The sequence below is a fragment of the Carettochelys insculpta genome, chromosome 3 (assembly GCF_033958435.1).
Source record: "Carettochelys insculpta isolate YL-2023 chromosome 3, ASM3395843v1, whole genome shotgun sequence".
Taxonomy (NCBI): Eukaryota; Metazoa; Chordata; order Testudines; family Carettochelyidae; genus Carettochelys; species Carettochelys insculpta.
The window spans coordinates 161,710,834-161,724,975 of record NC_134139.1 but is presented as its reverse complement, the minus strand read 5'-3'; the positions used below and the strand labels follow the sequence as shown (position 1 = coordinate 161,724,975).

General features: G+C 41.7%; 1 protein-coding gene across 2 annotated transcripts in view; it reads left to right on the top strand.

Annotated features, from left to right (window-relative positions):
• Positions 1-14,142, top strand: part of ZNF451 (zinc finger protein 451) — a 65,866-nt gene that overhangs the window by 17,199 nt on the left and 34,525 nt on the right. The window contains exons 3-7 of one of the 2 annotated variants that reach the window (XM_074991112.1): positions 888-971; positions 6,372-6,497; positions 12,356-12,467; positions 13,248-13,398; positions 13,887-14,013. In XM_074991112.1, the coding sequence (XP_074847213.1) occupies positions 888-971; positions 6,372-6,497; positions 12,356-12,467; positions 13,248-13,398; positions 13,887-14,013 (600 nt within the window). The remainder of the gene's footprint in view (positions 1-887; positions 972-6,371; positions 6,498-12,355; positions 12,468-13,247; positions 13,399-13,886; positions 14,014-14,142) is intronic. The other variant, XM_074991113.1, reaches the window with a different exon arrangement.

Here is a 14,142-nt window from a genome sequence, read left to right as displayed (position 1 = left end):
CCAATTTTAATCATAATTTAAATCAACAAGTAGGATTTTTTACTTGTATTTTTCACTTTTATTGCTTTTAGCTTTTGAAGTTTCAGAGAAAGTCATTGCACTGGAGGAAGCCCCCAGTTGAGGTCCTAGAACCAGAGATTGTTGAAGTTCAGAGCAATCCTTCAGCAGCAGTAATATCTTATGCATGTGCAGGGTCTGGGAGGGGTTGTGACCAGAGGCAGTGATTCAGGATGGAGTGCAGGGCCTTGAATTGTAATCTTGGGCAGGAAGATGCAGGGACGGAGTGGGGTGCTGGGTGCACCAGGAGTTACTTATCCTAGGTGGCTCCAGGGCATTGGCTGAGTGGGACCCGCAGTCAGTCTCCTTTCCTACAGTGCCCCTGCATACCTCTCAAAACAGCCAGCTGCTGGGATGTGCAAGGCTGCAGGCTTGTAGAAACTCATTCAAAGTAAGTGTGTGTGTGTGCGAGCGCGCGCGCGCACGGCATGCCATTATTGGGGTTGTGGGGGTTTGCAAGCTGCTAACATTTGCAAACAGGGCCTAGGCATCCCATTGGCTGGTTTCGGCCAGTGGAACAACGAGACGGTGCTGGGGATGGGAACAATGCATGGAGCAACTTCTTAGGGGCACATGGCAAAAAGATACACACAGGCCCCCACAGACAGCAGTTTTGAGTGGGGTAGGCCATCCGGTGCTAAGTAAAAGATTTTATCACAGTTTGGACTTAAGAAACCCACTAATAGCACTTCTGAGCATGCCGTGGCATGACGGACAGATAGTGTATCCATATAAGTAATATACTGGATCCAATATATTAGTGTATAGAAATTTAACTTGAAGAAGAGCATCTCATCCCTCTCTCTCTGTTTTTTTTTTACCTCTTTTAGGAAGGGCCCTTGAGACCGGTTCTTGACTGCATTAATCTTATTAGTAGTGATGATGAAGAATCTAGTAGCAGCTCTAATATTCATGTAAGTATATTTATAATATCTCATTCTTGGGAATTAGCGTTTGAAATGATTCTTCCAAAAGAAACCCAGAACTGATTTTGTATCTTTATGTAGAATTTTAATAATAATTTAGACTCCATATTTATGTGTAAATCTAAGTAAACCTTCACAGGCATGGCTGTCTTTTGGGTAGTTAATAAATACTAATCTTGGGGATGTCATTTCACTCGGCTAACTGCAGGTGTTTTGTGGATTACAGTTTTAGTAGCTTGTGCTAATATGTAGTTATTCCCTATCTGAATTTTTTTTAAGTGAACACTTTGTAGATTTACAGGTTGTTTACTTGTGTTAATAAATATCTTATTAGGGAAAAGGAAATAGGTTGTGCTGTGCCAGCTTCTAATGCTAAATTGTCACAGAACTTTAATACATTTCACTTTCAATACTTAGGATTGCAATGTAATACATTATGCTTTTGAAAAATGTTTATGGGCAGTTGGTAAAATGTTCTTCTGCTTGGTTTTTTGAGTGGGAGTAACTTTTTATCCTCAGTTTTACTGGTATTTCCGTGGTGTATTCCCAAAATGAACAGAATAATTACACCTAAAACATATCATACAATTACGATAGGTATGGTGAGTAAGGTTAATACCTTTTATGGGATCAGCTTCTGCTGGTGAAGGACATAAATATTTGAGCTGCGGTGTTCTTGAGATCTGGGCAAGGTACACACAGTAAAGTAGCTAAATACAAGATGGAACATAAAAGTAAGCATAAGGAGTTAACATGGCTTGCAAGAGACTATTAAGAAGCGGGCAATTAATATCTTGTAAGTTATATGACACAGAATGGTTAGTCGATTGTGACTTGTATGTCTGCTGAGTCCTTGGTTTTCAGTGTTAAGATTTTCGGCTCTGAGACTTCTCTTTTGAAGACATTTAGGTTTCCTTTGAGGATGAGGACTGAGCGATCGAATGGAGAGTAATCCTTGTGTAGAAAGAGTTTGCTCATGGTCATAGGATATTTTTGTCTTGCTTGAATTTTTCTTTCTGTGTGACTGCATTTGAGGACATAGCAATTGTTTTCTTTATTCACATAATTGTTGTTGTGCTATATGATGCTGTGGATAAGATACACCATATTTGTGCTGAACATTTGTAGGACCCAGGGCTCTTGAAACAAGTGTTGGTCAGGGTGTTGATCATCCTGATGGTGGACATATATCTGTAAGTTTTGCATCTGGTGGTGTGGCGGAATCTAGTGCTGCTCTTAGTTTGGTATATTCTGGTCTGTGAGGAGCTTGTTGTATGATTCTATGATCAGAAGAAGCAGTAGAGCTGGAAGAGGTCTAAAAAAGCCATCAAGTCCAGCCCCCTGCCCTAAGCAGGACCATCAGCTGGAAGAGGTCTAAAAAAGCCATCAGATCAGCCCAGCCAGGACTTTGTCGAGGCAAGACTTAAACACCACCAGGGATGAATCAGTATCTTGAGAGTGACAGGTCCTCGGGGGGAGGCCAGCACTTGAAGTCAGCTGGATGGAGAGGTCAAGAGCCCAGGGCTTGTCGTCTGTTTGAATTGGGACTGCAAGGGCACAATAAGGCAGAACCAAGGAGCTGGAGAGCCAGTGCTGCGGCCCAGAGCAGAACCAGGGAGGCATCAACAGTCATTGGAGCTACCCCAAGCTAGAGAATCAGAGCAGCCATCAGAGATGAAGCAGCATCGCAGTGATAGTTGTGAGCTGAGTCTCTTGCAGCATGTTTATGTATACTTGTGTAGTGGGGAAGGAGGAGATGGTGCCCTCTCAACAGACTTTGGGAAAGGGCCCCAAGGGCTAGACCCAGAGAGGCATGTGACCGGACAGGAGAACAAAACTGAAGTAGGGATTTAAAATCACATTTAATGAGTTAACCAGTTAAACATTTAAATGTGGGAAGGATGGGGCTGAAGTGGCCCCCCTGCTACCAATGGATTTCTGTGGCTGCGCTGGAGTGCCCCCCCACTTGCGGTGACCCCACCGAGCTGAAGCAACCACCTTCCCACGGCAGGTGGGGGACTGCTCCAGCTCCTACCGGTTAAGCGTAGCCAGTCAGCCTCATCCAATTGGGATGAGGCTAACGGGTTAATCATTAACATCTCTAAACTGAAAATTCTGTCAGAGAACCAATTCATCCTTGGCAAGTGCCATGCTAACAGCATCATGGCAGCACATCAGGGTCCTGGAAGAGGACACCAGAGCTATAAATTAGTTGTTACTGTCAAGTTTGTTGCACTTCATAACTGCTGCATTGTAACTTAAGTCATTTCCTCACTGTGCTTGCGCTGAAAGTGTTATTTAATCCCTAAGGATGCATCTTTTGGCACAAATAAAAATGTGATTAATAGTGTGGGACCAGTATCCTGGAGCAGTGAAGAGAGGGACACTGAGGATGCTTAATTAGGGCATACTACAAAGAATAGGGCAGACAATCCCCTGAAACTGGTGGCTATTTTAATAATCAATCAACCCAACAATTAAACAGAATCTATAATACCTTGCTGTTTACATAGAAGTCAAAACAGAGTTTCTTTAAATCAGTCCAGCCTTAGTCTTCCTCTTAGATGACCAAATCGGAGACGTTGGAGACCACTAAAAATCTTGTTCATCGTGTGAAAAGTTCTACCACTCGCAAAGGTTTTGCTATATTAATTCCCAGGTTAATGAATAGTTGAGATTTTGCCTAAATGCACACTTACTGGCAACTTGTATTTATTAAACTAAAATTTTTTATAAAAACAGGGAGAATTATTGGTTAAAAGTTCATAATCCATGTAGACATGAGTACAGTTTAAAGTTAGTTTCATAGTTGAGATGGTGAGATTGAGTTGTGAAGATCTGTTAGCATGACCTCTTAGGTTTAGTCCAATGTCCAGTACCAAGGTGATCCAAACGAAGGGGGAGACCTAAGTCTTGCAGCCCATGCTCCCACTAATGGAGCATAAGCAGATTTAAAAGATGAAAGGATCATGTCCCAAGAGTTCTTTGTACAGAACCTGGGCAACACAGACACCCTGGGTGAACAATAAGCTTTTGAAGTAACTACACAGATTAATATCAGGTAATTATCCATTAAGCAGTTGTAATACAATTTACTACAGGTTGAACCTCTCCCGTCCGGCACCTCGCGACCTGACTGGTGCCAAACGAAAGAATTTGCCTAGACATGGGAGGTCAGTATTGTCTAGCAGCATTACCAATACTTCCACTATTTACTAGGCTCTTAAAAGATACTAAGGGGTAAATTGAGCTAAATAGCAGCACAGAACACTGAGAGCCAGGACTGGTGGCTGTAAACAAACTTTATGGGACCCATGGGAAACTTGGCCACACCCATAAGTGGTTGTCTAGCTAACTAAAATCATTCTGGATTACGGATGTTGCCGGACAAGAGTGCCAACAAGAGAGGTTCAACTTGTACAAACTTGAGAGACAAACTATGACAATATTTTATCCAATTTTTATCTAAATGTTAATATTTTCTTCTGACTTCTGAAATAACAGAATTCAGCCATAGATAGGAAACATTTGGTTACATCGTTAACCTTTAACAAGATGTAGGTAAACATCATAATGGTAGTAGCTGCTTCTTCTAGTTCTTTAACTATACAAGTTTATATTTTAAAACTTCGGCCTATTTAACACACAGTGACTCTTCTTACCATACTTGTCTTTAAAGGTTGAATTAGAGTCCATCTAAAAGTTACTTAACCTTTTCTAGCCATGTATGTCACAGTGATTATGGGTTAAAAGGGCAACAGGTGAGTAAGGAGTTGTTTCCTCTAAGCTGGGGTGACAAATGAGTTCACAGTAGCCTGTCAAGGCTGTGCAGGTGGTCATGGCTGTATCAGGGAGAGAATCCTAACCCCAGACCAGCTGCAGAGTGGAGAGATGCTCTCCCCCAGCTCTGGAGCTGCTGCCTTAACCCCAAGCCTTTTATTCCCAGCTCCACCTCATCCCAGAGCCCTTATCCTCCCACAGCCTAACCCTTTCCGCCAACCTCAGACCACTTCTGAGTCCTCATCCCCATGGATTTCATGCTGAACCACCTCCTGAACTCAGAAATTCTTAGCCCCGACCCTGCCACACATCACATTCATACTGTTGTGCATAGCACAATTCATTCCACATGTGCATGGGACAAATTAGAGGAGATGCTGGTTATGGGTATCCTTGTACCTGCTCAGTGCTGCCCATAAAAACGACTGATGTGAGCACTCAGGTACTCTCAGCCCTCCCTGTGTGGTACTTGTCCTGCTCATACAGGCCTGAGAAGGTAGATCAGACTGAACAGGTACCAAGACAAAGTGAATTGGAGCAGAGACTCTCATCTTGTCGTCATTCTGTTCAGCTGGGGTACTGAGTGAATAGAGAAATTATCATACGGTGGAGGGACAAATCCCCCACTTGCACATGTGTTTCTTGTATAGAGTCTGTAGATGTATGTAGTTAAAGTTGAACATGACGCCCAGGAAGTTGATGCTGCTGTGGGGATGTTATAGAGAGTTTGATGAATGTGTGTTGTGGTTGTTGAAAATGTGGTGGAAATGTATGAGGGCGTTGAGATCCTCCTTCCAGAAGATGAAAATACCGTCAATATATCTGTCATAACATTGGATTAGTAGTTCATATTTCTAGGACTTCTTCCTCCAGGTGGCCCATGAAGAGGCTGGCATGTTGGGGAGCTATCCTAGTATCAATGGCTATTCCCAAAGCTTAGACAAAAAGTTTGTTGTCAAACATAAAGTTGTTATGGATGAAACGGCCATTGTCTTGTAGGTATTGACCTATAGGGAGGTGCAATAATGATTTTCTAAGGGAGATTATTAATGTTGCCGCTTTTCTGGAGGAGGTTGGTTGTGTCCTGAAGGAAACTGGCCTTTTGTGTGGTGGGTGGTTTGGAGGGTGGTACCATAGAGTCCTGGTATTCCTACAGTGCAACTGATGTGACTAGATATGATGGGTCTTCCTGAATTTCCTTGTTAAGTATTTCAAGGACTTCTTCCTCTTCACTGCATCATGTCTATACTTGTCATCATCGCTGACTGCATTCTACTGGGGTGTTGACAACAGTTTCTGTCAAGTTAACATTGCTACCAGTTGGAAACTCCTAAGAAATCAAATGCAAACTATCTTTGTCTTTTCCAGTGTTCTGGCTGGATTAGGAGAGAGCAAGCATCACCAATACTCATTTGGGATAAACTATTTGATAGTATTACAGGGACTGCTAAATTGATAAGACCAGTCACAAGATAGCTCATGGAAACTTAAGTTGCTGTGTCTGCACTGAATAATGTCCTTGTGCCTGGAAACCACCTTTGCTTGACCATGCTGATACCTTTTTATTGTCACGAGAGCACAATTAAAAAGCAAGCTTTTATTTTGTAGAGAAATGTAAAGTGTAAAGACTACATTGATTATCAGAAGGAAAGGGTTGCTTCAACCCTAGATCGCCTAGCACGCCATGTGGAAGTAGAGAAACAACAAAAAGAAGAGAAAACCAAAGCTTTCAAGGTACAGTGGTTATTTTTAATAATAGTTGCTGCACAGTCTGAGCCCCACGTGTATGTTCCATATTTATTTATTAAATATTTTAAACTGGCATGTCTTTGGTCTACATCAGAAATTGATTGATCTGAGATGAATATACAGTAAACCCTCAATGTAGCAGACCCTGTTTTACCAGACATCAGTAATCACGGATGTCTGCTATTCTGCCCCCGCCCCCCCCCCCCCCAAAAAAAAAAAAAGTACTGTACAGTACTGTAAATGGCAACTCACCAAATACACCAACATCCGTGTCCTGCCCTCCCCCCTGCCATGCAGCTGGGATCACTGCAGATGTGGGGTCCCTGAGTGTGCTGCTGTGGGGTCCTCAATTGAGTCTGGGAGAGCCGCTGCTGCTGGGTCTTCCCCACGACCAACCCACCTGTGGCTGGGACTACTGCAGCTGCAGGGTCCCTGGCTGCGGTTGAGACCATCGCAGCTGTGGGATCTCTGACCGCAGCTGGGAGAGCTGCATCTGTGGGGTCCCTGGCTGTGGCTGTGAGCGCGGGGGGCTCGGAGCTGGAGGAGGTGCTGTTCTCCGGGCAGAGCACTGCTGGGACCTGCAGGAGCCTCTGGGGAGCCACAGTGCCAAGCGGAGAGGAGCTGGAGCCAAGAGGAGCTGGGAAGGTCAGTGAGTAAACTGTCGCATATAACAGACTTTCTGTTTCAATGGATACCGCTCCCCCCAATTAATCCGTTATGTCGAGGATTTACTGTATTTGGGAGGCTAGCAAATGGAGTCCTTTGTTCTTAGCTCATTGGTTAATGTACAGTACAGCTGGTAGGATCCAAAAGCCCTTGGCTGTTAGGTGGCCTTTGAGTAGTAAGTATTACTCCAGTTCAGAAAAGATAAATTCATGGGGGCTAGGTCTATCAATGGCTGTTAGCTAGAGTGGGTGGGGACGATGTTCCTAACTTTTGTTTCACAAGCTGGGAATGGGTGACAAGGGAAGACACACTAGATCAGTGTTTCCCAAAGTGTGGTACGTGTACCACTGGTGGCACTCAAAAGGATTTTAAGGGGTGCACAGCAGAAAATAGATTACCAAAAATCGGGAGATAAGCACTGGGTCAGCACTGGAAGAGTGGGTGTGCCAATAAGACAAAGGCCCAAAAGGGATACACAGATGTTCTAAGTTTGGGAAACAGTGCTCTAGATTATGATTACCTGTTGTGCTTATTCCCTCAGAGGCCCTTGGGATTGGCTGCTGTCAAAAAACAGAATACAGGGCAAGATGGATCTTTGGTCTGACCCAACGTGGCCATTCTTATATTCTAGTGTCTTTTGGGGATATAGGCTAGTGCGTTATCATTTAATGAATGAATTTGGGTATCAGGCAATATTTTCTGATGATTAAACAGCCTCTCTGAATTTGCAGTTGTAAAGCAGATGTCAAAGGCCATGGATTTCTCTGATTCAACATTTCTATAAAGGACAGTTCTAGAGTGTTGCCTTTCATAATGCATTCTTTTCTTTTTAATCTAGTTTGACCACATTAATAGTTTTCTTCTGCATGTCATTGAATTATAATTAGAGATGGGGTTAAAATTAGTCAGGTGTGGTTAGGTGGCCTGGATTCTAATACTGTGTTACTGGTTGAAAGTCACTTACTCTTAATGCTTTCATTTTATCTCTAAAAGGGAGATAATGATGTTTATCTGTGTTTGCATAGTATTGGAGAGCTCTGGATGAACAGCATTATGTTAATCCTAAATAATATTGTATTGCACAACTTCTCTCCTGATTCAACTCTTGTGGATAATGCATCTCACCTGTGGAGTTCAGGGATAGTCCAAAGATGTTGATGGAGGCCCCAGAACTAAACCCACTCTTCAGTTCATGCCATCAGATTTTCTGCCTCACAGGGGTAAAACAAGCTGGGAGTTCAGTGTCTACTGACAATCTTGTTTTGTAACTTTTTTTAATTTATGTTTATTTTTTGTGCAATAGTAACTTCATTCCCCTCTCCTCAGGTAAGGAATCCGTGGAGTAATGAGGGTCTAACTCTGATTTTCCTGACACCTCTTGATTTAAATCTCTGTATCCCTAGCAAAGTCGCAGCAGATGTTGAGCAGAATCCGAGAGGTGCTTTAGGCACTTCTCAGAGAAAAGGCTCTGCCTTGCTGCCCCAAGCAGTCAGCCTTTTCTCTCCCAGGGCATGGATTTTGAGAGAACATCCACTGCTTCTACAAGTTGCTAATCTTTGCTTTGTCTGGGTTTTGAGTGGAAAAGGCATGGTGAACTTTGGCTTTCTCTCAAAGCCGCAACTCCACTGTGGGAAATTGTATTGGGAATTTGACGATTCCCAGAGAGGAGAGCACCTCAGTCTGCTGTGGGTAAGCCTGACAAACGCCATAGACTTCAGGTCCCAAAAAAGACAAAAGTAAGGCAGCAGTTCATATTACTTATGGGGTAGTGGAGTGAAAATGTAGGCTTAAATCCTTTCTTCTTTGCCTTTGCATGCTGAAGAGAATTAGCGGGGGTTTTTCTCCTCAGAGGTTCCATGGCAGTGCTTTTTAGCGGGCACACCATCCCAGCTTGACCTTGAGCTTGTCTGTACAGGCTGTCACTGAAGCTGGATGGAAAATGCTAATTCATCAAAACTGATACGTTTCACAGAAGTGGGTCAACCTCAGCAAAATTTTTTTAAGGAAAAAAAAGTCAATGGCCCTTTCCAAAAAGGCTGAGACATTCTATTTTGGAACTTTTTATAATGTAAAAAAGAAAAAAATATTGAGACAAATTGATAAAGTAAAAATCAGAACATAATTTTCTATTTTATAGAAACAAAAATGCTTGAATGGACAATTTCTTTTTGCAATTTTATTTCATGGGAAATTTAGAACATTTTTATTTTGATATGGAATGGGGAGAAAATGAAAAAATTTGGCTTTTTTTGTAAAACAGAAAATTCACTTCCTCCCCAGCTCTTTCTGTTGCTCCTATGAGGCTCTGCATCAGACTGCATTATAATCAGAATTGTACCTTCTCATGGCCTTCCTGTCAGGGAAAGGAGCTCAGAGTCTAAGGGGGCAGAAAAGGGAGCTCTCTCTTTCCCTCCTCCTTCTCCATAGGCTGCTTCCACATGAAAGCCTAGGGAATATGTCAGAAGAGATTCATGGAAACCATTTTCCTTTCAGCTGTGCTATCTTGGGATTACAGAGAGGTGATCAAAATTGCTCCTCTTTTATGGCATGAAACACTAAGTGGTACTAGATCACTCCTAATGTACTTACCTACCAGTTTGCGGGGAGGAGGAGGATATCCTCCCAGGTTCCTGGGGCTATCTAGCACAATTGAGGCATTAGCCCTGGCAACCCTATTTCATTGAGTGGTCACTAGACCAGCATGTTATCTCCCTCCTTTGAAAATTCAGAGGAAATAGAGTAGAATGCCTGAGTTACAAACACCTCCTGAAATTTCATATGAGAACAGGGACCCACATATTTGATTCAGTGTAAAATTAGAGGTCATTCTTATAATTTCATTAATTCTAAGGCCAAAAGGGCCCATTCTGACATTGTCACAGGAAATAATGTAAAGGTGGAGAAGAATCTGATGCATTTCAAGATATTTTCCACATAAAGAACAGATAAAAACAGAAAAAAGGAGACTAGAAGTCATTGTCACCTTCTTAGTTACCTTTGCTGGCCCAGAAGACTCTGAAGACTTGATAGAAAAGTGGTGAACCCCCACTGTACCTGTGAAAAAGATCATACTTCTCAAAGCAGAACTTCATCTGAGCTAGATCTCTTTCACATTAACAGCTGGGGCATTGGAAAAGGAGAGTTCAGCAGGGATTCTCTATTAACGTCACTTACTCATTTTGGTATGCAGACAGAATTCAGTTAAACATGTCATTCCTTGATATCGTCAGATTTACATTTCTTGTCTCAGAGGAAAGAATGCTCTTTGGGATAGGGACTGTCTTTGTATGCTGCTCAACACAATAAGGCTCTGACTTCTAGATACTGTGGTAATATAAAGAATCTCAAAGTTCTGGTGATCTTAACTACATTAGAGATGTTCTGGTGTTGATGATTGGAGTACTACAACCACACACCATAGAAACATGGATACCAGACCTAGTAGTGTTCGTTGGCAGGTCCATTATCCATTCTTCATATCTGATGACAAGATGAATCAGAGTGACAGGCTTAACAAGACTGTGGGAGGATCTTGTAGCCTGTTACTTCCCTGAAGATCAGTTTTGGAATTCCTCTGTCTATATGAGAACCACTCTGCTGTTGTGAGTACAAGGCTGTGTCTACACTAGCCCCAAACTTCAAAATGGCCGTGTAAATGGCCATTTCGAAGTTTACTAATGAAGCGCTGAAATAAATATTCAGCTCCTCATTAGCATGCGGGCGGCTGCAGCACTTCAAAATTGACGTGGCTCACTGCTGCATGGCTCGTCCTGACGGGGCTCCTTTTCAAAAGGACCCCGCCTACTTCGAAGTCCCCTTATTCATATGAGCAGATGAGAATAAGGGGACTTTGAAGTAGGTGGGGTCCTTTCAAAAAGGAGCCCCGTCGGGGCAAGCCACGTCAATTTCGAAGTGCCGCGGCCACCTGCATGCCAATGAGGCGCTGAATATGTATTTCAGCGCTTCATTAGTAAACTTCAAAATGGCCATTTGCATGGCCATTTCGAAGTTTGGGGCTAGTGTAGACACGGCCCAAGACTAATTATAGCAGCTCTGGAAACTTTTCTGGTCAGGTAAGTTCTTTCCACAGTTGCTGGGAAATAATTCTTCCATCGTTTTGTTCTAATCCTTCACTTTTCTTTGGAAGGATGTAGTGTAAATGTGTATTCCTGGAGCACTGAAGATCTTGATCATATGAACTTTACATGCCAGTTGTACATTATTCATCTCATTCAATCCAAAATACCATGGCTAAACATACTAAAAGTTAATTATGGGCAAGATGTTAAAATCCTGCAGTACTTAACATGATAGACATTTGGGAAATCATACATACTGTAGGAACCCTAGATCCCACTACGAGGTCTCTGATGACTTTGTGGGAAGAAAAATACATGAGCCTCTTCTGAGTAAACTTTGTAAAGTTTATTTCTATTCCTCTGCATAAGTAAAACGGTAAAAAGGTGCTAGTGGGCTGGTTCCCACAGTATTTCTTAAATTTAAAAGCTGTTTTATGTAGAGACATTTGTTCTGCCTGTTGTTCTCTTGTAATTATTAAGCTCTGTATTTAGTTGCTGCCCCCATTTCTTAATTGATCATTTCCTGCTGGCATCCTCTAACCTAATTCAAGCTATCCTTGTAGCCTGGTAAATGAAAAGCATAGGACTGAACAAATTGAAATTGTTTCTGAAGGATGATGTGGACACACAATTTCCTAAATGTTAATACAAAGTATCATGTTGTCTTATTGCTAAAAATTGGTTGCAGGGGAGTTAGTACAGCTTTGAAGAACTTTTTCTCGTGGTCAGAGCTGAAAAATGGAAATTTAGTTCTAGGGCTTCCAGCAGCAGTGTTGGACTGCCTCCTAATTCCGCAGGTGGGGGACAGTGCTCCCATTAATTTTTCCCACCCCTGAACAGGATGAATTTTTTAGGTGTACCAATGACACATCACCTTCATATTGGTGCACATAATTAAATTCATTTATGGGGGTGGCGCCAAGGTGTCCTGAGTGTGCAGTGAGGCTTAGCGTTGTGGCAGAATGTTGGGCTGAAGGAGTGTGAGGTCTCCAGCAGGGGTTGCAGGCTCTATGGTGGGGCTGAGGTTAAGGGGCTCACCATATTTAAAAAAAACCAAAAAAGGTCAATGTCCTTTAACCTAATCTGTTCACCCTTTAGGAAAAAGTAGACTCCCAATATGCTCATGGATTGCAGGAGCTGGAATTTATCCGGGGTCATAGTGACACAGAAGCAGCAAGATTGTGTGTGGACCAATGGCTAAAAATGCCAGGTATTTCTTTAGAAAGGGTGGGAATTTTAAATATGGAACTTAGAGCTTTTGAACAATAAATACTTATTAGAGCAGTGAACATTGCTCAAGTAATATGAAGTCAAATAACCCATCAGCAAAACGTGTTCTGCACCACTTCTAAATTTTAAATGGTACATTACACAAGAAATAATCCAATAATTTAATTAAGTGTTAGCAATGCATAAATGACTCACAAGAGATCTCCAAATCTTAAAATATCAATTTTGTGCAGTGTGGCATTTTAAATTTCCTCTGGGGTGGTTGCTATAAGAATTCTTTGCAAATGCTTTTGCAACCAGCTAACTTTAATATAATGTTCCCAGTTGTAAGAATACTGTAGTAACATAGCTACTTGCCAAGGTGGAATTGTTGGATGAAAAACTTTATATTGTGTGAGTCTCTGTAGTAGGAGACCCAGAAGAGAAATATTTTGCCTATATAAATATAAGTTCCAGTAAATACATGTCAGTTAGAAGGAATTTCAAAGGAGATTTCAAAGAGCAACCCTGTGAAATAATATGGAATATACCTAATAGAGGTTAGCTTTATACAATGTACAAATCACATTATTCTCTTAACTGTAAAACAAATCTGTTGAGTAGTGGGATTAAAAAAACCCTAAAGGGATCAGACCCTCTCTTGGTTATTTCACATTGTATGGTCAGTATAATGTAGTCCTTGAATGTTTGCTTCAGTTTAAAAAAAAAAAAAGCTTCTAAAAATAATATCAAAATTGTTTGTACTTATTCTTCAATATAGGTCTCAAACCAGGCACTGTTAACACAGGAAGAAAAGCTGTACCGCACAGAACTGGCCAAATGCCAATAAATAGCAAACCCATTTTATGCCCTGTAATGCACTGCAACAGAAAATTTGATAATGGTCATCTTCTGTTAGGTCACCTGAAAAGGTAAGGGTATTTAAGAACACCATTGAGTTATCTTTATCTTAGAGTATTTTGTTTCATGTTACATTAAATGTCTAGCATCCTGCCTTGTAATCCCAGTGTTCCTTGTGAAGAGAGGATGTCTGAGTACTCAGACAGATATTATGCAGACTTCATGCAAGCAACTTTACAATATTTCTTTCTGTAAATACATTCAAATTGAAAATAAGTCTTCCCCTGACTAAAAGGTTCTGTTTTTTCCCTCTCCAGTTGGCCATCAAGGTAAGTCTCCTTCCATTGTGACTACATCATTGACAAATACTTGAATTGACATGACTAATTAAATGAAGCTGTATATTTAACATTTGTCATGTTCTGTGTTTTAATGGAAAGTCAGTAGGTTTGGGTTGTGGTTTTGCCTGATTCTTCAAATGGCACGCTTTGTCCCAAGCCCCTCTTATTCCATTACTTACAGAGTGAGCTAATTATGTTGCTAATTGTTTTCTTTATAGATTTGATCATTCGCCATGTGACCCAGCAATTACACTACATGGATCTCCAGCTAATGCCGTCGCCTGTGTGGCATGCTGCAGTAGGTTTGCCACGTCTCAGCAGTATAGGGATCACCTTTTATCAAAGGCAAGAACTTGTTGATGATTGACAGTTTGCAAGGCCAGCCAGGCTCTTCATTACTTTTGCAGATATAGCGAAGGGAGCTATGATGTCTGCTCAGAGATTTTGGAGATAGACATCTATATGTATATATTG